The sequence below is a fragment of the Rhea pennata genome, chromosome 16 (genome assembly GCF_028389875.1).
Source record: "Rhea pennata isolate bPtePen1 chromosome 16, bPtePen1.pri, whole genome shotgun sequence".
Lineage (NCBI taxonomy): Eukaryota > Metazoa > Chordata > Aves > Rheiformes > Rheidae > Rhea > Rhea pennata.
In genome coordinates, this window is record NC_084678.1 from 14,919,220 (window position 1) to 14,941,996 (window position 22,777).

The window sequence follows — 22,777 nt, forward strand, 5'->3', positions numbered from 1 at the left end:
CTCAGCTGGGGAGCAACGGCACCCGGTCGCTGGATGCCGAAGGAAAGCGTGCCCCTCCTTAACGCGTCGGAAAAATCTTTCAAGAGCCCTTTATCCGCCTGAAAACAAGCTCCCGGCAGCGCTGCCGCGGCCAGCGCAATCTGCGCGGCTAGCGGGGGGCCCTCCCGCCCCTCCGCCGGGACCCCCGCTCCGGCCCCGTCCGTGCGCCTAGCCGGACGAGGAAACTGCCCGCCTGCCCCATTCCAACGCGGTGCCACGCGGATAGGAAACCAGGGCAGGGATTTAATCGATGCAGGTTTGCGCGTGGGTGCAGCGGGGTCCTGCGTGTGCTCGCGCCGGTCGCGTCCTTCAGCCAGCCACCAGGAAGCTGTTCGCGGGGACCAGACACGGGGTAGGCCGATCTCCTCGTGCGAAACCCCGAAGAAGAACGTGGTCCCGGTCCGGCGCTGCGTGGAGGGGGAGTCTCCTCTTCCTGGCGTCAGGATGGGGACCCGCTCTGCACGTCACCGAGAGCCTGTGCTGCTCCACCAGCTGCCCGCATCACCCCTCACCCGTCGCATCTCCTCGCTTGGCCTCCTGCAGGAGCATCCGTACAGACTTCCAGGGCTCTCCGCTCGTTGCCGAGCCCTCGCGGGCTCCCCGCTGCCCGGCCCAGCGTGGCAGGGGGAGCGGCGCTCCCAGCGTGGGTCGGGCGCGGAGGGAGGTCTCTGAGCCGGCCCAGTGCTCTCCTCCCGCTCCGCAGCCTGCCTGCATTGCTCCTCAGCCTGCCCTGCAGTTAGCTCTCCTCGGAGGTATTGTGGTGGGAAGTGGAGCAGTTCTCCAGGCTCTTGGTGATCACCGGTGCCCCAGCTGAGCGCTCCTCGGCTTTGACTTTCTTTCTTCCTCTCAGTGACTTTTTTGATGCTGTTAACAAGAAGGTGACCACAGAAGTTAACCACAGAGTAATGGACTTAGGTGCATGGGGTCAACATGGCCTAGCCCCAAAATACTGACTGCACAGGAGAAAGCAAGCTCAGCAAATGAAAGATGAAGAGAAACCCTCTCACATTTGAGAGGGAAAGGTATTTGAGGGAGGCTGTGGTCCCCTGAAAGCAAAAAATCTGTGAAGGAGAAGCAGGCAGAGAACCGCATTTGGGCGCAACAGTGTACCTATGAGGTGCATCCCATTCCCAGATCAGTGGGATGCATTTTTTTGGATTTCTCTCCCTTTCAGAGCAGCGCACAGTGTGGTGTGTGGTGCGCACCGCACAATATGAGACGGGTTGTGCTTCTCCATCGCTCCATCACTGCCACAGCTGCATCCAGCCCTGGGTCTGGACATCTCCATCCAGTCTTGGAGCCTGCATTCGTGTGAGCTGGGCTACAAGTTGGGCTCACTACAGTCCGCACCAGTGCTGCTGCATATCTGCCCTGGGAGGAAAGCTTTCTCCTTATTGCTCCTAGAGGCTTGTTTTATAGAGCAATCCCTCTTCTCACCTGCATGCAATCATGTTCACAGTGCTAGCAGGCATCTCAGAAAGCCAGGAAGAGAGCAAGGGGCAGGGCTTCCTTGTTAAACAAGCTCCCTTTTATGCTTAAGCAATAGCCCTCTATATATAATTTTCAGTCGGTCAACACTGCCCTTTCTTTACTGACTGTTACTAGCAGGATATTTCTGACAGGGCAGTATTTAAGGCATGACAGGCACACTGTTTTATCCTGGCCCTTATCAGGAACAATTTTCTGCTTATTCACCTGTAGGAAACCGGGGTACAACACATTCCATTGTCAGCCAGGGAAAACCTCTACAGCCGCTCTGGAAAATCAACAGACTTTGCAAGAAACTTTTCTCTGAATGTCAATAACTCACTGCTGGGAATTTGGCCTTCTCCAATCAGCACCTCTCCAGACTGGCTGAACAAATACCAGGGACTTATACCTGTTAGCTTAGGTGTTCAGGAGCGCGCTCTGGGCCACTCTTGCCCAGGCCCACCTGGCTAACCATTAGCAGGGGGCTCCTCTGGTTGGAGATAGACCCATTGCCAAAACATGGGGCAGCATGTCTTATCGCGGGGAGCCAAAAGACTCAACTCTATCACCTTGGGCAAACATTTATTTGCAGCATGCAGTTCATTCGGTGGAAGAGCACCCCACCTGTCTGTGGGCACTGGGTGCCCTCAGATATTTTGCTTGAAAGGATCCCCTCAGGAAGCAGTGGAAGTTGTAGCCCTGAGCTGGTCCCATAAGGAACTCCTCCTTCCTACCTTTTGTCCGGGGATCCTGTGCTGTTTTTCTCTTCTTTAGCAACACATCAGCTCTGTCTTTGGCACAAAGATATTTTCCTTCAGCATGGGCTTCCTTTTGGATGTTATGTTCATATGGGGCAGTGACCTGCACCAAAGGGAAGAGCAATCAGTCTACAAAATACTCTGCTTTCCAGGGACCCGATGGCTGGGCTGGTTTGCTATACCGCTGTGACAAACATTGCATTCAGAAACCCTCTTGACTTTTTCTGGAAAGAGTGGTATCTCCAACCTTTCTTAAGCTGGGTAGCAATGTACCCCCCAGAAAAGGGGTTTGGCATCTCATATAGGAAGAACTGTTGCCTCTGTCACCAGTGAATCTGGGCAAGTGGACACTTGTCTCATGTCTCATTGCTTCCCAGAACAGGAATCCCAGACTGAAAGCATCTCCAGACTCAAGGCAGTCTAAGCTAATGGACTGAGGAAGGCAAACAAACCTCGCTGTCTGTGGTGTCGGGCTCATCAGAGTCTTGTTTCCCAGAATCAGCATCATTGTCATCTAAGGAAATACAAAAGCAAAGGTTTTTTTGGCTGGCACGGGGCCTGACAAACTCATGAGCATGACACGGAGCTCCAGAGCCATGCTCTGACAGCACAGAGTGTTCATTACCAGGCAACCGCAGTCATGACACTTCAAAATACAAAGATCTGCTGGGACAGTCTGGAGACAAGGCCACATTCTCTGACATGTCCTGGCTGCCTGGAGCGGGAGCCAGTATGGCCAGCAGGACCAGGATGCTCTGGAGAGCCTGCCCAGGGCTGTACACAAGCAAAGCTGAAAACAAATTCAACCCTAAGCAGTACCGCAAAGCAGAGCACTCCAAGTTATACGAGTTGAAATGAATGTTTATAGGAGGGCCGAGAGAGGTCTCTGGGGAACCAGTTTCCAATAAAATCACATCCTTAGGACTTTGCTACAACAAAGTCACAAACACTGCCCCAAAGTCAATGGTCGTGTGCAGATCATGAAAACTGGGGGTATTTAAAATCCCCAAATCTGCCTTCCCACTTGAGGCCCAGGCATTGAGAAGTATGGCTGGGGAAAGAGGCCAGAATGGAAGTTCTCAGAATTTCCTCTTGGTCCTGCTTAGTGGCTCTTAGTAGGGAACTTGCTTTGAGGAGGAGAGGAAGGAAAGGCAGGTGAGTTATTCCCTGCCCAACAAAAGGATTTTGCTGCACACAGGCCCCGAGGCTACACAACAGCAGATACGTACCTGCGTGCACCAGACATGCACCTGACCTTTGCACAGACAGCAGCTGGCACAGGCTGGAGAGCAAGCCCTGCCCGCTGTGGGCACCATCTCTACCCCCGGTGTGCACCTGCAATGGCACACCCATGTCGGCCATGGCATCAGAAGCACAGTGGGGCAGAATGGTGGCTGGGGAGGTGGCAGCAGTCTCCCAGAAGAGACTGGGATTGGGGCTGTGCTCTCCTACATGATCGCAGCCTTGTGCCCAGCACACCAAGGTTTGGGGGTCCCACAGCCTACTAGTAGATCTGCCCAAGGTCTAGCCAAGGTGGGACTGTTGGCACAACCCCCTAGAAAAGTTCTCGCCTAGGTGAGAGAGCAGATCGTCCATGTTTCAGACACTCCCAGAGCCCTTATAGCCCACTCCTGTCCTCACTTTATCCTTCTGGGGGGTTAAGGTTCACTAGAAAGTGAGAAAGTATGTGTGTATTGTTTCCTGGGCTTTGTGTCAAGCTTCAAGTGAGAATTAAAAGAAAGTCCTGTATTTTCCCACACCCAGAATGTAATCGGTTGAAATTCTTGTGCCGTGATGATATCTCCTTAACATGTAAATCACAGAGGACTCCCCTTTTTTTTCCACCGTGCAAAATCCTGTTCTGGAGAGTGTTCCCAAACCACTCTGACACACCCAGACCAACTAATCTGGGTGAGCTCAACTTTCTGGTCAAGCCAGTAAAGCTGGTACTGTGAATCTCTCCGGAGACGTGCTTCTCTCTGCGCTCCTCATGGCTACAGCCTCCCACTCATTAGGGGACACCTGCCTTCCTTGTCCCATGGCAGTCCAGCCAGGGAGGGAGCCCTGAGTGTCCCTAGCTATTTGCTTTGAGATAGGAAAGGGCTTTAACAATGGATGGAGCAGGGAAAATGGAAGAGCCTGAGCTGTCCTACCTCTTGGAGGTAACAGCATCCTTTGCTCCATGCTCAACCTTATCTCTGTGCTAGCGTAGGCACACTTCAGAGAAAGGGGTCACAGACAGCGATGTTTTTCTCTGTGCTAATCCTGCAAACCTCTTGCCTTTTCCCTGTCCCCAGTGGGAACGATTCTGAGCTTCTCCTTTTCTGAGAGCAACCTGTCAGTGTGGGTGATCCTGGAGCAGCAACATTGTCTTGTGTTTGTGGCTTACCATGGAGTAAGCCTTGCCGGTAGATCAGTGCTAAATCAGCCTCTTTAGCTCCTTGAGCCTCTGTGCCTACCCAGCAGGAGAGCGTAGGTACAGGCTGCCTTGCAGGGCACGCAGGGTGAGACTGGATGGGTGCCTCCTGGTCATGTGGGGCAGAGATACCGGACTCCTCTCCAGAAGAGCCAGGGCTACTTGGAGAGACTGAGGTGGATTTTTGGGCATCCCTAAATGCCCCAAATTTGGTTTTGAAAATTGGGTACTTGGAGATAGAAATGTAAAACTCAAAGCTCGCCTGATGGCCCAAAAGAGCTGGAAGCCAGGTTTACCTGGGCCTCTAGAAGGGGGTTTCTTATTATTTAGTAATTCCTTTGGTCAGCAGGAATTGCAGGTGTTCGCGAAGTCTGACACAGAGAGTTTCCAGCTGTAAGTCACCTTCACACAAAACAAAATGCATCTTTTGCTCTTGCATTCTCAAATGTCACATTTGCCTGGGGCTTTTTACCTGGTTCTCCTTTCTGTGCATTCAGAGATAGTCTCATGCTGGTCTCCGAAAGGGCCTCAGGGTCACTCGACATTGACTTGCTTGTAGGATGGGTCCGTGAGAAAGACAGCTGTAAGATACAGAGTGTCACAGCCCTGTAAATGCTTGCCATCACCACAGTTACCAGAAACACTGCCAGCAGGGGAAAAGGCCGGTCCCCAGCCGCTATGCGCTGCGGGCATCGCAGGGGCGTTTCTGTGTAGCTGTGGCATGTTGCAGCAGAGCTCTGCAGGGACAGGGGACAGATTCTGTCCGCACACCGTTACTCTAACCTGGAAGAAAAATCTTTCGGACATGAGTGGGGAGGTAGGTTTCTGGGCTATTTTCTACAGAAGTGGAGAACGAAGGCCATGACCAGGTGGCCGTGACTATCATGTGCATATATATCTGCACTGGCTTCACATAAGGCAAAGCCATTCGCTCATAGGCCTTTTCAAAACAGGGCATTAAAGGTCATCATAACTGTGCCGGGCACCCAGTGCCCAACACTGGGCTCCCTGGAGAGGGGAAGGGGACACAGCTGATGCCAGTGCAGGCTGTACTCACCACAGCTGCTTCCTCCTCTTCTTCCTCCTCCTTGACGCTGCTGGGCTGGCCCCTGGGCTGGGCTCGGGCAGCTTGGAGGTAGTGGTAGGTAAGGTGCAAGTCATCCCACTCTGCCCTGTGCCGTCCGCAGGAGCCCTGGGCTGCCAGAGCAGCGGGGCTCTCCCTGGGGCTCGGCTGCCCCTGGCCAGCCTCCCGCGGCTCCGGGGACCTGTGCCAGCCCATCTCCCTGCCTCGGCCGGAGTCCGATAGGTCCAGTGGCATGTCTGTGCCATAGTCCCTCGCTGCCTTGGCCGTCTCTCTGAGCTCGGAGCCATCCCTGCTTAGCCAAAGCTCCCTCTCATCTTTCCCGTTGATGGTGTCCTCCAGGGAGGACCTCTCCTCTTTGCATCCTGGTGCGACGCTTAGCCAAGGGGACAGGGACTGCTCCTCAGGAGCAGGTTTTTGGTCACTGTCCACCTTGATGTGGAGGCCTTGCTGGCGCTGGTGAGCGAGGAAGTGCTGCAGCCGCTCCCGGTGCCTGAGGAAGTGGAGTTTCCCCTCCAGATGCTGATCCCGCATGTAAACCACGGCGGCGGGGAGTTTGAAAATGGCTGCACGATCTTCCCAGTCGTCACGCGGCCTCATGCTGCCTTCAGCGTCTTTGGCCCTGAGGAACTGGCTGGAGAAGCTGTCATCCCTGTCGGCAGAAGCACAGTTACTCGCTAGCCCCAGCTTTTGCAGGGAAAAATGTTTGCTGAGGAGGCAGAGCTGCTCTTTCCTGGCAGTCAGTTTTAAGTTTTCATAGGATGGAGCAACCTTGGGGGAATCCAATTTGCTTGCTGTTGCATAACTGAAAGAAAGAAACAAACAAAAAATCCCAACACCTTTATTAGAGAGTTTTCATATAGTTTCCCAGCTCCTGCAGGTGATGCCGCAGGTGTCTCTTGGTACTCTTTCTGTGCCCCACTGACTGTTGCGGCTTCTGGCCCCCTGTGCTACGCTTGCTTTTGGGTGTTGTGTTGGGAAGTGCCTGCAGCTGGTGAGGAGGTTCCCGTCCCGGTGACGTGCGTGGAGGTTAGATATCCAGCAGCGGTGCTGCTTGCCGTAAGCTGTTACCATCGCCTTGCCTACAACAGCGTGTTCCTGAGCCACACTAGTACAAGGGATGGGTAGAGTCATTGGGGGGATAGAGTGACAGCTCAGATCAGCATTGCTGCTGAAAATTTATTTGCCAAACTATACTGTTTAAGTCAGAATCACCCTGAATTCCACTCATACCTGTTCTTGGTCTTTCTTAGTGTTTTGGTGGCCCTGAAGACCTCCAGGACAGTGTCCCATCATTGAGGAATTATTTGTCCCTAATCTTATCTTAATCTTATCCTAATCTTATCCACTGGGAGATTTTTACAGCCCTGTTAGGAAGGCCAGTATGGTGAGTGAACCTACTCATGCCAACCAAGTCCTGCCATTGCTTCTTATTTGGCAACTTCCATGTGCATGAGCACTGGCAGAGCTACTCCCACTCTGGGAAGCTTACTGTCTTCACAGGTGAACCTACTGGCTTTGCTTAGCACTCTGCTTCTGAAATCAATGGGAAGGATAAGCCTTGAAAAGTGCTGAGCACTGCAGAAAAGCCCATTAGAATAGATAAAGAGCAGCAGAGATTGCTGCCTCCTGCTTAAGTCATCTCCTTGTTCTTCTGCAGGCTGGAGATTGGGGCATCAGGTTCACCTTCTGGTTCTGCCTGATGAAACTGAAATAACTAGAGACTGTTCTTGTAGGGCTGGATTCCAGTCATTTTTGCTGGTGTAAATTGGGAGAAGCCTCCTCCCACCCCTGAGGCTGTGGGCAGTACAAGCAGTCTGGAGAAGAAGGTGGGTTGTTACAGCAAAAACCGGCCATCTCATCACAGTCTATTCAGTGAGGTTCCAGCCCAGCTTGCTAGATCCAGTATTTCAGCCTAACCTTCTCTGTTCACAGGGATGAGTGAGAGTGACCACAGGCTGACATGGTGATGGGAAGATCTAGCTAATGATGGAAAAAGAAACCCATGTGAAATGTGGGGGAAGACAGTGGCAGCCTTTTGCTGGCTGCAGTAGGCTGCAAACCAGACCTATACGAGCACACCGAGATCTGCAACAGGGTAACTCACCCCTCGAGGCTGGGGCTGCGCTCACGCTCCGATGGGAGAGGAGTCTTTCCTGCTGATGGGGACAGTGTGGTCCCTGGAGGACTTTTTTCCAGGAGGCACGGTCTCGAGCCAGGCCTCACCAAGGCAATGGTTCCATGCAGCTGGCTGGCGATCCTCTGGGATGTCTACGGCAGGGGGAAAGAGTCCGCGTGAGCCTGTGTGCTGTGCTCCCTGGACCGAGTGGGCTCTCAGAGCAATGCCTAGAGATCCTCGCTGAGCAGAGACAGGGCTCCTCACCAGTGCAAACAAGAAAGACTACTCCTAAGTGCTCTGTGTGAAAGACTTTACAGCATCTTTTTATCAATTTCTTCCCCAGAGGGAAAAGAAGTAATTTGATTCAATTCAACCCAACAACCAAACAATATTTTCATTGGTTTTCCCAGGAAAGTTCCTCTTCATGTTTTCCAGTGGGATCACAATTATTCTTTATTTCAAGCTGCACCAATATATAGCCTGAGGTCATATGCCTCCTCTCAGGTCAAGTCATGATTCAGTGGCTTATGCAAGATAAGATCCTGCAAATTTTCAGACCCCTTTTCAGGCCACTGAACTTTATTCATGTGAGCTCCTACCATACCTTTATTTAATGGGTATATTTCCAGTGGAGGCCCTAGTTGTGAGGCCAGGACATCATGATCTTTGTCTATCGTCATACAAGGCTCAGATCAAGTTCTGACTTGACTTTTCCCTGCCTGTTAGGAGATGTCACCAACCTTTACTCTGATCCCCATTAATTATCCTCACAGCCTGCCTGCAGCCTTACCCAAACTTATTTTCACCTGTTATATCAAGTTTTCTGTGGATTCAGGTAAATGAATCCTGTGCCAAAACGGAACCATCTGTGTGGGTGCCTATGTGGACTCGAGTTCCCACAGCAAGGAACAAAGCTCCAGGTCTTGGAGTCTCAGGGCCCAGCACCCAATATCTCCAAATCGCTCTGCGTCCCTCACACTCTCTGTGTTTCAAAGGCATGGCAGGCTCACATCACTGCACAAAACGGCATCCATTAAGTGCCAGTCTCTTTAAAAATACACATAACTCTGCTATGGCTGCATAAGCATTCCAATATTCACTATGCTGCAGGTGGAGAGACATCTGAGATGCTTGTCAGCAGGGCTCCTGTGGTATATTTGTACTCTGTACTCAAAAGCACCCACAGTTTGTGTGTTTTCCAGGTTTTTCCATTATTCACAGTGCCCCAGCCTCTTGTTTCCCTAGATAATGGAGAACTGACTCTGTAACTCAGGAAAAACTACACCAAAATATGGGCCTACATGATTTCCCAGGGTTTGTCACTCCTGAGAGATTTCCCTAACAAGATATCCAAATGGGGAACCAGTGTGATGGGCAGAGGAGTCAAGGATACTAGGCATGTTGTAGATCTATCATGAAGTATAAATATAGAAACAAACTGAAGATGTGGACTCTCACAGCAGGAGACAAGAAGCCTGTACCAAACTCTGAATGATTTTCCTGTAGCTAGTGGCAATTTCTGCAGAGGGGTTATACCTGGCAATTGGTAGGTTTTCTCCTCAGCTCTGGCAAGGGCCCGATTCTTTCACCCTCTACGTGCCACTTGGTCATTCACTACCCTGTTCCACTCCGTTTGATCTGGTAAAGATGGCCGAAGTGGTGGGAAAAAGGTGTAAAAACACTAGGCAAGCTCTGGCAACTCTCACCATTTCTGCAAGGCTGGCTTCTTGGAGGACAGTGCTTGGGGAAGTCCTGTGGCTTGGAGAATTTCTCTGTCCTGTAGACTTTTCTGCAAACAAAGATACAACCAATGACCATGATGGCCCCACAGGGTGGCTCCAGGCTGGCCTGGATTCCTCTCCCACGTGCTAGAGTCTTGTAGCATACTAATTAGTATAGCATGGAAAGCTAGCACACCACAACTGGGAGGAGCTGGCAGGCACCAAGCACTTTCTTTTGAAGTTTTCGTGCCAAAGTTGGGCCAAGATTTCTGTCTGGCTTAAGCCAGCACCAGAATTAATGTACCCTCTCTCGCATATGAGGTTGACAGCAAGGCAAATATACAGTCTCTGCACCAAAAGGGTAGTGGGTCCACATTCGCACAGCATTTTTCTTACAGTAATGGTACTCAGGTATCTCCAGGGATTGTTTACTCTAAAGCCAAGCAGCATGTTTATCCCTTGACATGCAGTTACCTTCATGGCAGCTCTTCTGGCTACAGCAATGTCTATCCGGGCTTCCAAAAATTTGATCTGTGCTCCCCAGCCCCTTTCCCAGAGCAGCTTTGTGCTATGGATCAGTCATTCTTCCCTTCTCAATCCTTTCCAGTGTGGATGGAGCCAGCTGCTCTCACCTTCTCCCAGCTCGAGGCCTGGCACGTCATGGTGCGCCTCTTCTGCCCCTCTCTGAGCTGCTTTGTCGATGCTGGGGGTCCTGCTTACAGGGGACAGTAAAGCCAAGGGGGAATTGGGGCTGGAACTGCTTTCTCTGGAGATGACTCCTGGGTACTTCATCCTGTCCCTGTTGAAAGGAGAGGGACACAAGTGAATGAGAAGAGGCAGGAGAAGGAGATCACCAGTTTGGGAGCCACTGAACTGTGAGCTCTGAGTTACAGAGCCCTGTGTAAATATGGATATGGACATACTGGATCTCCAGACCCACCTTCTTCCATTTCAGATTATCACTGGTTCAGCTGCATGAACATTAGGAACATGGGATTGAGCCAGCCCAATAGCTCAAGGTCTGATTTCCCCACTTCGCTGTGGGTAATGTTGCAGGAAGCCACAAAGCTGGATAAGCTCAAACCCAACTCTGGCTATTGCAAAAGCTCTGTGAGAAACTGTCCGTCTCCGGCTGGGATTTCAGCCTTATGGAGTGGGGTGGATTCAGCACATGGATTTGGGGACTGTCACCCTTAACCATTTCCAGCCAGTGGGACTGATGCTCTCAGTCCCTATGAGGGAGTTGCTATGAGACTCAAAGCCCTGCACCTATGTCTAGCCCTAGCTGGACCCTGATGCTGAGACCCCAATGTTTGGCTGCAAATATCCCTATTGAACAGTGCAGGGAAGAGCAGAGCAGAAATGCTCAGGGCTCAGTGAACCCCATCAGATCCAGAGCTAGGAAATTCCTCAGGAAGCATCAGGACATAAAAGTGAGAGTTTCTCTTTAAACGGATGGAACTTCTGAGCTCCAAAGAAAGCACATTTCTAAACTAATCCCTTGGTGCTAATTCCTCTGGACTTTAAACCCTTGAGGAATGAGCTGATTTGTATATATTGGCTAGCCTGACAGGTTACTTGGCTTTCACCACAGTGCTCTGCTAAGATATTAACCTGTTGGAGCAAATCACACCTCTCTCTTAAGCCTGGCTCAGTCCTTTCCTTGCTTGTAGCTCTTCTTCCCACGCAAAAAGCAATTTATTTCCTGCAAACCTGCTCTATGACTCAGGAGTCTGCCTTTCTGCTCGAATTTCACACATGTGCAGAGCCCCCATGACTTTGCAAAGAGGTGTTAGGTCCTGCTGGGGGTCTCTTCTGAGTCACGCAGTCTGGCTGCTGCAGGAGGGCAGCTGTAGACATGGAAAAGCTTTGAAATCCTCCAGTGAAGACTGTGGCCAGGCAAACAGTCCCTGATTTTACTTCTCATGGTAGTCCACCGTGGGTGTGTATTGAGTACCTTCTGCTCCCCAGGAGACATGGAGTCAAGATGCACTGCTAGCCAGAAGACAGTTACTTTCTCCCTTTCCCTCGTGCTGCAATAATTGTTCAGTAGAAGCACCAGACTAATGGGAAATGCAGGACCAAAAAATGCCCACAGCTTTCCTGTACACCCCTCCCCTTCTCATCCCGCTACATCCTACTTTAGCCGTACCTTGCTTCAAGGAACCCAAAGATTAAATCCTTGGATGCAGGTGGCTAGGGGAGTAAGCAAAGGTCAAAAGAGATTTAGATCATTACAGGTCTTTTGGTGTCTATCTTCTACTGGAACCTGTAGGAATTAGACACTAAAATACCTCTGAGGACACTGTGGTCTGACCATAGCCCTGCTTGGCTGTAGGGAAGCCTCTGGCCAGACCAACACCCTATGTAACGAATTAAACCCAGAAGAGTGCTTACTCCAGGCTTTGGAGCCTCTTCAGGTCTTCCTTGAGAGTTCTGTTTTCTTCCTTCAGGCGGTTCATTTCATTAGCTGCAAAGAGAGGCAAAGGGTGCTAAGGATAAAAGGGAGCAACCTTCTGACTCAAGCTCGACCGGGACGGGAGGTCCATTAGAGCCTACTTGGTTCCTGGAGAGAGGGTGATTGCTGCAGGCCACAGCGCAGCACGGCGGGAGCGACACAGCCAGCATGAGCGCTGCCTTTCCTCCTCCGATCAGCTAGAAAGCAATGCTTTGGAAAGCAGGAGTGACAGCATGATGGGGGGATAAAGCCAGGACTGCTGGCACCTCTCCATCCCTCCTTATCCCTTTCTCTTTCACCCCCACTGCCCTCCCTGGGCCAGTCAGATACACGGAGAAAAACACCCCAGACTTGAGCAGCACTGGGAGTTTTGCCAAGGGCTGGGGAGAAGATTCATCACACGTGTTGCTTGATTTCCATCTACCCGCGCTGAGCTGCTGCTGCTGTGAATTTCCTGTCTTTTCCAGAGTGTTGCTTCTGCTGTGCCAAACGCATCTTTCTCCAGGCAGCTGATACCGCCTGGCTGGGGAGCCCCGGCTGCAGCCGAGCCCGGGGCTCTCAGCGTGACGCATCTCTCCTGCCGCTGGAGCTGCGGCAGGCTGCAGTCCACCCCCCCGGCTCTGCTGATTCATGCAAGCAGCTGCCTGGTGGGCATGTCTTCCCTGCTGCTGGCGGCTGCGCCCTTGCAGCGGGGCCGCCCGCGCCTGGCGTGCCACCCACGGGCCCCATCAGGGTCAGCTGCAGCGGAGGAAGCTGCGATCTTGCCCCAGTCGTAGCCGTCACCTCCCAGACCCAAATCTGGTGCGGGCTGCGAATGGGAGCCCTGGTTTTTCAAGGCCTCCCGGCTTGGCTCAGCTCCCTCCCATCTCCTCTGCCTGTCAGCAAACACCTCCGGGCTGCGCAGCCACCGCGGTGGCTCTCGGCTCTCCGGGGCCCAGAGAGGCTTTAACCAGGGAACAGTCTCAACAAGCCAAAGCCAAACAGATAGCAGACCTCGGTACGTACTGAGGATGAAGATGTGCTGGAGACTCTGGAAATGGGACGTCTCGTATTCATTCTGCTTCTTTTTCGCCAGTTCCTGGGTGACCATGCATCTGTCGCAGAGACCTGCTCGCAGCCTGGGTGGAGAGCCGCGAGCTGGGTTAGCTGAGCCCCGGCAGGGGCACCTCGAGGCCACCCTTGCCATGGCGTGCACGCCCACCCGCGGACACCGAAAAGCAAGCTCTCCCTGCAGGAGGGTGCACTCGCTGCCACAAAACAATGTTTTCTTCAAAAATAAATCTTACCTGTTTTCTAACACTCTTATGTTTTCTTTAAGGACCTTCTGTTGTTCCCTTAACTGGTGATTTTTTGCAAACAGCTCTTCAATCCGCTGGGCATCACTAATACGAGAGACAGCATAGAACAACCAAACAAAAGGGTCATCAGATTTCCCCCGAGGTCTGTGGCTGTGTTCTCAGGGCACTGGCAATGGGAAGGATTTATCCCCCGAGTGCACGGCACTGCTCGCACTGGATGACTCAAGTGCTTTTACTGGGTGTGAGGGTGCCAGGGTGCTGGGGAGAATGGGTGCCTGGATGCATGAGTGCCACGGTGCATGACAGCCAGGGTGCCTGCAGGGACCCCGGTGAGGTCCTTGCCTGCTCAGTCCTGGGTGCAATGCGGAGGAGGAAGAGGAGCGGGAAGAGGCCAGCTTACAGAGGCACTGGGGAGGGCACTCCTGGGGCTAGTGGGATTTTGGCTGCTGAAAGCCAAGTCGCTCTTCTCCCCTTGCTCTAGAAATCACCGAACTGTCCTAGGGGAAACGTCACCCCCAAGCCCTGGCTGTGTCCGCAGCCCTGCGTGGTGCAGGTCATTAAAGGTTTAAATGTGGCAATGCCCAGGCAAAGGCGAGCAATGCCCTCCAAATCAGGCAGCCTCTCTGGGGACCTGCGGCGTTCGCAGGCACCCAGAGGCACAGCAGCCTCCGAGAAGCTTCTGGGAAGGTCCCAAAATTAGGCAGCGCAACCTCTCATCCACCCCCCGCAGGCCTTTAGCGCTGCGGCACAGAGAGAGAGAGCGGAGTCTGCGTTGCTCACCGGCATTTCTCCGTCGTCAGCTCCGTTAGCTTTGTTTGCAGACCTGGAATAATTAACAGAGCCTGAGAGATGGGCATTTATTGCAAATTCCAAGGCAGTTTGGAAAAAAAAATGCGACAACCTGACTTTAGGAGGGTGCTTCATTTTAAAGAAGCATCATCAATTTACAGACCTCGTTCCTTGTTTGCCTGTGCTAAATGACAGCAGCTTAACATAACTGGGAAGGTCGTACAGAATGTGAGGACATTTTGTGATTTCATGATTTAATGGGTTTACATTCTCCCTCACCCCCAAAGTCTGTTCGGTTTTCCTTCTAGCTATTTCTATTTACACTACCCATTTCCCAGGTGGGCAGTATTTCACAATTCTTGGGGCTGCAAAGCATCTTGGAGAATATTTACAGCTCAACAAGAACTGCTTTCATTGATGGATCTGCAGACATTACATTCTGTCAGCTCCATTTTATGCAAAATAGATGCAAGTGTGTGGTTTAAATTGCTCAACAGTTTCCTCTGTACTCTCTCTTGGCCTAAAATTACACAAGACAAGAATGAATTCATAAGCCAGAATTCTGTGAAAGCACTGTTGTGTTCATAATATTAATACTGGGAATTATTTTAATAGGAAAACAATTGGATATGGCATTTGTTTGCTTAACTTAATAGTTCTTGTTTTAGTAATGTATGACTTGGCAGCTCCCTAGAGGACCGCTCTATCCATCCTTATTCTAAGGTTTTCTTTAGCAGAGCCTTGTAGCCCTGCCACTTCTGTCTTGCGGATTATTGCATTTTCCCATCTCCTCTGTGATCATTCAGTACCCCAGAGGCAGCCGGCCCCAGCTGAAAGGCACGGCGCTGATCGGCTCTGCAGCCGGCCTTCCCCTTCCCGGGGGCTTCGCCGGGGAAAAGCGCTTTGGAGAAGTCGGGCGATAACGGCACTGCCGCTGCTGCTGCCGCACGGGAATTTCAGGTTTGTCACGGACCGTGGCAGCAGCGGGGCAAATCCGCTGCGGCTAGCGCGTCGGGCAATTCCCGCGGAGCGGAGCGCTGCCGGGGCTGGGAGCGCTCTCCAGCCACCAGGAAATCGGACATAAAAATGGGCTGCTCCCTCCCTTCCTCCTTATAACCCAAAGAGCTGCTGATTTTTTCAGCAAACCTCTGTCTCCACCTGAATGAGGGATAAAATGCACCAGGGTGCGATGGGCCTCCGCGCTCCCTCGAGGGCCAGGCTGCGACCCCCTTCCCGGCGGTCCCGAGGCAGCACACTCACCTCCTCCCCTCGGGTTACTTGGCACCAAACAGACGAAGGTGGCATTAAAAAGAAGCGCACCGTGGCCATTTTTTAATAGGAGCTCTCGTGCCTCCTTACCTTGGACCTCTTTCTCATGGATTTCCTTGAGCTTATTCAGGAACTCTGCAAAACTGTCCGTGCTCATGTCCAGGGCTGCGCGGCGCTGCCGGGCTGCTGCCCGCGGCGATCCTGCGCTTGTGCCTCGGAGGAGGCTCTCCTCTCCTCTCCTCTTCCTTTAAATCAGCCAGGTCTCAGCCTAACAGACAGCTGCACACAAAGAAAAGGCCCCCGGTAAAACAGATGTATTTTGTGCACGTTATGTTTTGCAAACTTTTAGAAACAGGTTGGAGGAAAGCGGCCCGGGACCCCTCCAAGCTGTGAACCGCGCCACGAAAGCGAGCAGCCAAAGAGTGCTTCAGGCTTTGAAACTGTCCTCTAAACCCAGCGACCGTGATTTTTCGGCGGCGCAGGGAGTGACGGGCAGGAGCGGGGGCCGCGGGAGGGCGGAGGCGGGCGCCCGGGCTCGGCGTGGAGCCTCTCGAGGCCGCCGGCGCCCGCCCAGGCTCTTCCCCCGCCGGCGCCCGCGCCGTTATCTGCAGGCGGAGTGAGGTGTGCCCCATCCGGCGCATATGCAAGGTGCGGGCACGCGGAGCTGGGAGAAGAAACTTTCCCCTAAAGGGTCTGATTTTAAAAAGAAATTAGGCACGCGCCGGCGAGCGCTCGCAGCCAGCCACCCGCGTGCTCTCGCCGCGCTGCAAGCAGCGACCCGGGTGCGAGAAGGAGCAGGCAAACGCGGCCGCGGCCGCGGGAGCTTGCAGCCAGCACGTCAGCTGCCACAGCAGGCCCCGGGGACGCTCGTCTCGGAGGAGCTGCCCTCGCCTTTTGAGTACAAACGGGGCTGAAATCTCCTCGTCTGGGGAAATACACAAGCAGAAAGGGAAAAAAAAAAAATCATCGTTCCCCCTTCGCAGGGCACAAAGCCTTCGGAAGCGCGGGCTGACCGCCGCAGCGAGTGAACCGCGTCCGGCGCGGCGTGGCGCGGCCAGCACGCTCGCCCGCGATCAGCCGCCGGCGGCGGCGGCAGGAGCCGATCGCCGAAGCTCGGCCTCAAGAGCTGCGGTTTAGTACCGAGCCGGGTGAGGTAAGGCCTGGCTCAGCTCCCAAAACCTCGATGAGAAGATGTTAAGGAGAGCTGCTCCTCGCTCAGCAGCCGCCTCGGCGCTCGCGCGCCCGGGCGCGGGGAAGCGCTTCCAGGGATCGCCGAGCCCCGACCCGAGCTCTGCGTCTCTCTTCCGCGGCTGGCCGCTCGGGTCTCCTCTGCCGATACCCGCAGCTGCAAAAACAGGGAGAAACCTGCTTGGCCCTTGCAGCGCAACCCCGCGGAAAAGCGGCTCCCCTCGAGGGCACGTCTGCCCTCACGCGCGGCAGCACCCCGGGGTGCCCCGCATCGCCCCTCGCCGGCCTCCGCACCGCCCCTGCGGGAAGGAAAAAAAAAACGACGGGGAAGTCATTTTCCATCCCGTGCCCCGCGGGTGGCTTTTGGCCGAGCTTCCCCGGAACTGCGCTGCTGTGCCGGCGGCGGACCCCCATCCTCAGCACTGTTTCTTCCCCCAAAAAAGGAAAAAAAAAAAAAAAGAAAAAAAAATGCTGCTCGTTAGATAAATAAGCTTAAGTAATTCAAAGAAGAAATTGCAGGACTCGAAAGTCCTAACACTGTAGGGTCAGCCTAGCTTAACGGATTTGCTCTCAGATGTTTTGCGGTCAGCAGCGCTGGGGTTCCTCAGCTTCAGCCCAGGCCTGGGTGCCGTACCTTTCGCCGCGCGATTACCGGGCAGACTTGCTCTCACTAGCCAAACTTCATTTTCTTGGCTCCCCCGCTGCGTTCTCGGTCTAATTTTAGAACTAGAAATTGAATTTATACTCAGAAAGGCTGGCTGGTCAGTCATGGAAAATCTGCAGTGCCAATAGTATTTTGGAGGCCAAAGCGAAGCTGTTCTGCTTTTCCAAGGCACCGTGTGCTTGACAGGTTTGGGAGTTGTTTTTTGTTCTTTTTTTTTTTTCCTAGGCATTTATTTATTTGTACGAGTGAATTCACACGGCACAGGCTGTCCTCAAACAGAGCCCACAGCTCGCTCCCTGCTAAGCTGGTTTTGTGCGCGGCTGTGTGAACTGCAAAAATACCCCGCAACGGGGGAGCGAAAATTGGCTCTGGTGGCTGCAGGGAGCAAGACGCGGCGCCTTGCTCCACCCGGCGCCGCCGGCCCCGAGCGCCGCTCGCCCGCCGCGGCCGCTCCGCAGCGCCGGCGCACGGCTCGCGCCCAGCCCTCGGAGCGGAGCCGGCCCCGGGGTTCCCTGCCCGGGACGACAGGCGAGGTTGCAGGAGCGCTAAGGAGCGCAGGGGAGGCCGGTCACCCGCGCTGTCCGAGCGCGCCCGGCGCCCGGAGGCGGTCGGGGACCGTCTTCTCCCTCCCCGGCGCATCCGGCACTGCGCTCCGGGCTCCGGGGCGGACCGCGCCCAAACCCGCCGAGGCCCCGCAGCGCGGGGGGCTTTGGCAGCTGGCGAGGCCCCGGGCGCATGCATGCACCGAGGGCTGGGAAACGATAAATATAGTCACTTATCTGCCTGTGCATCTCAGGATAACTGCAGCTTCTGTAACCATTACTTAATTAACGCCTCCAAATGCTCTGGGAAGTGGGTAACGAAGCACTATCGCATTTTCCAGGTGTTTTAATTGCGAAGCGGAGCAGCTAAGGGAATAGCTCAAGGCCGCGCAGCGGAGGGCAGGGCGAGGAGGCGCGAGCGCGGCCGCCCGCTGCCGCCCCGCTCCCCCAGAGCAAACCCTGCGTCAGCGCCCGCGCCTGCCGCGACGGCGCTCGGCTCGCGAGCCCCCGCTGTGCCGCGCCGCGCCGCGCTGTGCCGCGCCGCGCCGCGCCTGCCCATCCCGCTCGCTCCAGCGGCCGGGCGAGCAGGACGCAGGAATCTCCCTGCCCTGGGTACGGCGCAGCTGACGGAGCCCGTGGTTGTAGCAGCTCTTCTCCGGAGCACGGCTTCCAGGGACGGCGATGGGCCACGAAGGCTCAGGCCTGCAAAAGCGGCACAAAGCCGCGGTGCCCGCAGTGCTGGCTGCCTGCCTCTAGAGGAAAATCTGTATTTTTGCATGTTGGGAGCCGGGTGTTAAGCCAGATAAGCAACGCTGCCGTTTGGCAGATAGGGGGGAGGCAGACGGGCTGGAGCGCGCGCGGCGGGGCTCCGAGCACTGCCGGCACCGCTCCTCCAGGGCAGTGACAGCGCGCGCCTCCGGGTGCCTCTCGTATGCCTCAAGGGCCAGTTTTTGGCTATTTGGGAGGAGCGATGGCGGGGTTGCAGGTGTCATCCTGCCAGGGGCTAGGCTGAGCACAAGCCGGGCAGGAAAGTTGGATGCTTTCTATTCCCTGCTCCATCATCAGACCCTGGAGGCACCGGGAAGTCGGGTTCCCGCTGCCGAGAGCGGTGCAGGAACGTGCCGTAAGATGCCGAGCACCAATTCCACTAAAGCTCAGTGCTTCAGCAGTTCCTACAGCTCGCGATGAAATGGATGGGAGGTCCTGCTGCTGGGGAGGAAAAATGCCCAGCTCCTCTAATTTGGAGGACCCCCCGGCCCAGCCCGGATTCGCCTTCCTGGCAGCGCGAGCCGAGGGCGTGCTTACCGAGCGGCGCTCAGCCCCAGCCCAGTCCTCGAGTTCCTGACTCGTGGCCAGGCTACTCGGGTAAAAGCACATGCAGGGACGTGATCTCCATCGGAGCCCAAGCAGGGGTAGGAGCCTGCGAGTTTGGACTCCGGCTCCTTTCCTTGCCACAGCAGGTGCATTTTTCCACCTGGGTTTCCCCAGCTAACGGCTGAGGATGCGCTTTGCCCTCTCGGTTTTGCAGCAATACTACACCGCAGCTTCACGTTCCCCATCACGGGACCGTCGCTCCACAGGGGACAAGGAGCCGGTGGTGGGGACGGTCCGACCCACAGGGCAAAATCCCGGTGCCAGGAGGCAGTGCTGAGCAGACGCAGCCTCGCTCGCGCTGCAGTGCCAGCGCTGCTTCCCTGCTCCGGACTCGGGGGGAGACGGGGCAGGGCCACGGGAGCCCTCTGCATCCCCGGCAGCATTGCACCCCGCGCCCGCGGCCCGCCCCTCGGAGCGCTGGGAAGCTCCGGGGTTGCCAAATATTTGCACTGCCTGCAGGAGCGTTATCCAGCCCACACAGGGAGCGGGCGGGCGTCCCGCGGGAATGCGGTGCAACGGGCAGAGGGTCCAAGCAGGGGGCAGAGGGCCGCCTTGCCCGGGGAGCAGAGGTCACTGCAATCCGACTCCTGGCTGCACGGAAAAGAGCAAATTCCTCTTCAGCCCTGGCAACAGAGAGGTGCTCGATGTAGGGTGGGAAACTGGGGGAGGGAAGGAGCCCGATGACCCGGTCTGAAGTTATTTACTGTCGAACGTGTGTATGGTTTGGGCCAGGCAAAAAAAAATGCTCATGCCCCAAGCCAGCCCTGTCCCGCAGCCCTGCTGAGCCGCTGCCTTTGCCGTCCTGCCTGGGAGGTTTCGGAGCTCCCTGCGCTTATGCCAAGAAGAAACCGTGCCGGGCACGAATGCCCTGGGGGACAGGCGCCGGCGTCGTGGCTGGGGATGCTCGAAGCCCAGGCGCCCCTGGGGCTGCGCGGAGCCTCGGGGTACCCAGGCACGGCCGAGGATGTGGCTCCGCTCGCACCGCGGCTGTCGCGTAGCCACGGGTGTTTGCTCCGGGAGAAAATGTTGCTCTTCTAATCCTCCAGTCCCCGTTCTTTAGATGTAGACCTGGCTGGGCTCCCTATTACCTATGTAAAACCTGATACCACAAACTGCCACTGACCCTCGAGCAGCTATTGCCTTTGGACCGAGGGGGATCTGGATGACGTTTCTTTGCATTTCAGATTGCAATGGTATCGCGTTACCTTTCACATGCAGATGCAAAGCACCAGGGGAGAAGTTTCTAAGAGCCACACAGTCCCCGTCCAGGGGCCTCTGCTCCCTGCCAACCCGCCTGCTCCACGTGGGCTTTCCCGCAACAGCAGAGCCGGTGCTTTGCAACAAGCCATCAACTCCCTGACTACTAAAAAACCCCCGATCTCTTCCGCAGACTCAGAGAGAGGAGAGGAGAGCAAGCAAACCCCGCGCCGCAAGCGTGGCACGGCGGTGACTGCCCCACCACGCAGCAGCTGGACCGCGCTCCGTCTGCCGGCGCGGGGTGACAGCTCTACCCTGTGCACTTGCGTGCATTATTTTTGGCAGTTCTCCCTCCTTCGCTCGCGCATGGCTCCCTTCCCCGCTAGATAAGGCTGCAGCGGATGCCGGGGATGGATAAAGATCAGCGCGGGCACAGCGATACTCACCCGGGGGCTGCCTCGCCGCCCGCTCGCTCGGCTCCGCCGGCTCAGCCAAGCTGTGATCCGAAGAGGCTCACCTGGGACATGGGAGACAGAAGTGAGCAGTGTGGGTGCATTTGCACGGACAATATGCCATAATTTTTTCTTTGCAGTCTGACTGGCTTTACTGGTTTGCGTTTCTTTGCCCCAGCAGCAGAAAGCTTAGCTCAAGCTGCCGAACGGGTTCTGCTATAACACAAAAAAGCGGCAAGACCGGTATAGTTTGAACCCAGAAGGAGATTTGATTGTTTTCCTGTAATTACAGTTCAGCCTGTGCTGTTGGTTGAAGTCAATCACATTAGCAAACAGACCCATTTGAACAATTCACGCACCATTAAGGTGGGAATTATTTCTTTTTACATAACACGACTCTTCTAGAAAGGAAAAGAAAAATCGAACATGACAGAGCAATCCGTTAAACCCTCCCTCGCTTCCTTGGCTCGCGCAGAGGGAGGTTACCTCCACGAAGGGGCCTTTTCAGGAGAGCCGCTTTTCAGTGGGGCAGCCTAGCCCGGAAGCAGGCACGCAAAACGTTTGGTCTGGGGACGATGTTGCTCTCGGCAGGCACCGCTGACTGTCAGCACTGACAATTTTTGATACCGACGGGCCTTGATGAGTTTTGATTTCTGTACGTATCGCGAGGGCATGCCATCTGTAGCTGTAGATGCCTCTCGCTACGCGCGGATACCTCCTGATGCCAAATTTGTGCGACTTGCTGCTTGCAAACGCCGGTTACAACCTATGTCCCCAGCCTGTCACTGAGCGGCACTTTGTAGCAGAGGAGGATGCTTGTGGGCCAGCAGGAACAGGCAGGGGGATTGGGGCGCTGCTTTTGGCCGGCAGCCCCAGCGTCCCTCCAGGCTCCAGCTGCTGACGCAAGCAGCTCCCATCCCCGCGCCTCGGGCCGGCAGAGCCGAAGGGAACGTGGACATGCCCTAAGCCTTTGAAGTGCCGCTGTTTCAGCATTCCCTGGGAAAATGCTGGCCCTGACTCTGCCCATCTCTGCCAAGGCCTGGCAGGTTCGGCAGTAACCTCCCGGGAGGCCCCTGCCCTGCTGCGCCCGTCTCCCCCCCGCCCCGAGTCGCTGCAGCCGCAGCAGTGGCCCGGGCGAGCGGCAGCTCTGCCGCGCCGCGGTGGACGTGCGGGGCTGGCTTCGCGGTCGCGCTGCCCGCGTGAGGGTCCTCGCCTGCCCTTTCCGAAGAGGGACGTAGGATGGGGCTGCAGGGGGTTATTTTCCATCCAAGGCTTCTCGCAAGCAACCTGCAATAGGCACAGGGAAGCTCTTGACTCCTTTAATCCCTTCTCCTTCCTTTCAGGCTGTTTGCTTCACTGGGGACATGTCAATTAGAGAATGACCGGTTGACTCAGGCCGGTACCTCGGGCTGACGTTTACTGTGCTGGAATTTATAGCAACCCCACGGAAGGAAGATCTTTGCTTGGTTCAGAGCATCTCCTGCTGCCTGTGAAAGCAACCCTCAAAGCTCTCATGGTCTTTGTGCATCAGAGCCCTCGAGAACTTGTTCAGGAACAGCAAGTTAATGGGTCCGCATGGGCCAGCTCAGGACACGTAGCAGGGAAACTGCTTCGGAGATGAGCAAATCCAGCCCCTGCGTTGGTGCTCACGGAGCCTGCCCTGCCAGGACCCGTCCTGCGGGGCGCGAGCGAGGCAGCGGGGTGGACCAGGAGCACCGCCAGGCGCAGCCATAGCCACCCCGGGGCAGGTCGAAGATCAGGTCGGGGGCCTTGGCCGGGTGCAGGCACCAACGTGCCTGGGCTGCAGGCTGGTTTTACAGGCGATCGGGTCGCTCAGCTTCACGCATGCCCATTTCTGACCGATGTCTGTGCTGGACGTTTGATATGGCCCTGAGGACATTGCAGAACCAGGTGCTCTCAGGCATTGATGACACCCTGCAAG

At 55.1% G+C, this 22,777-nt stretch overlaps 1 protein-coding gene across 1 annotated transcript; it reads right to left on the reverse strand.

Moving 5' to 3' along the window:
• Positions 1–280: 280 nt before the first annotated feature.
• On the reverse strand, positions 281–20,895 carry RBBP8NL (RBBP8 N-terminal like). The gene is made up of 14 exons (XM_062589301.1): positions 20,830–20,895; positions 15,509–15,697; positions 14,141–14,183; positions 13,349–13,444; positions 13,068–13,180; positions 12,002–12,074; positions 10,237–10,403; positions 9,590–9,672; positions 7,872–8,035; positions 5,741–6,569; positions 5,156–5,264; positions 2,720–2,781; positions 2,244–2,370; positions 281–903 (listed from the first exon to the last, which is right to left on the reverse strand). Exons 2-14 carry the CDS (start codon positions 15,573–15,575, stop codon positions 776–778), a joined length of 2,061 nt encoding a protein of 686 aa, XP_062445285.1. The 5' UTR covers positions 15,576–15,697; positions 20,830–20,895; the 3' UTR covers positions 281–775.
• Positions 20,896–22,777: the final 1,882 nt, after the last annotated feature.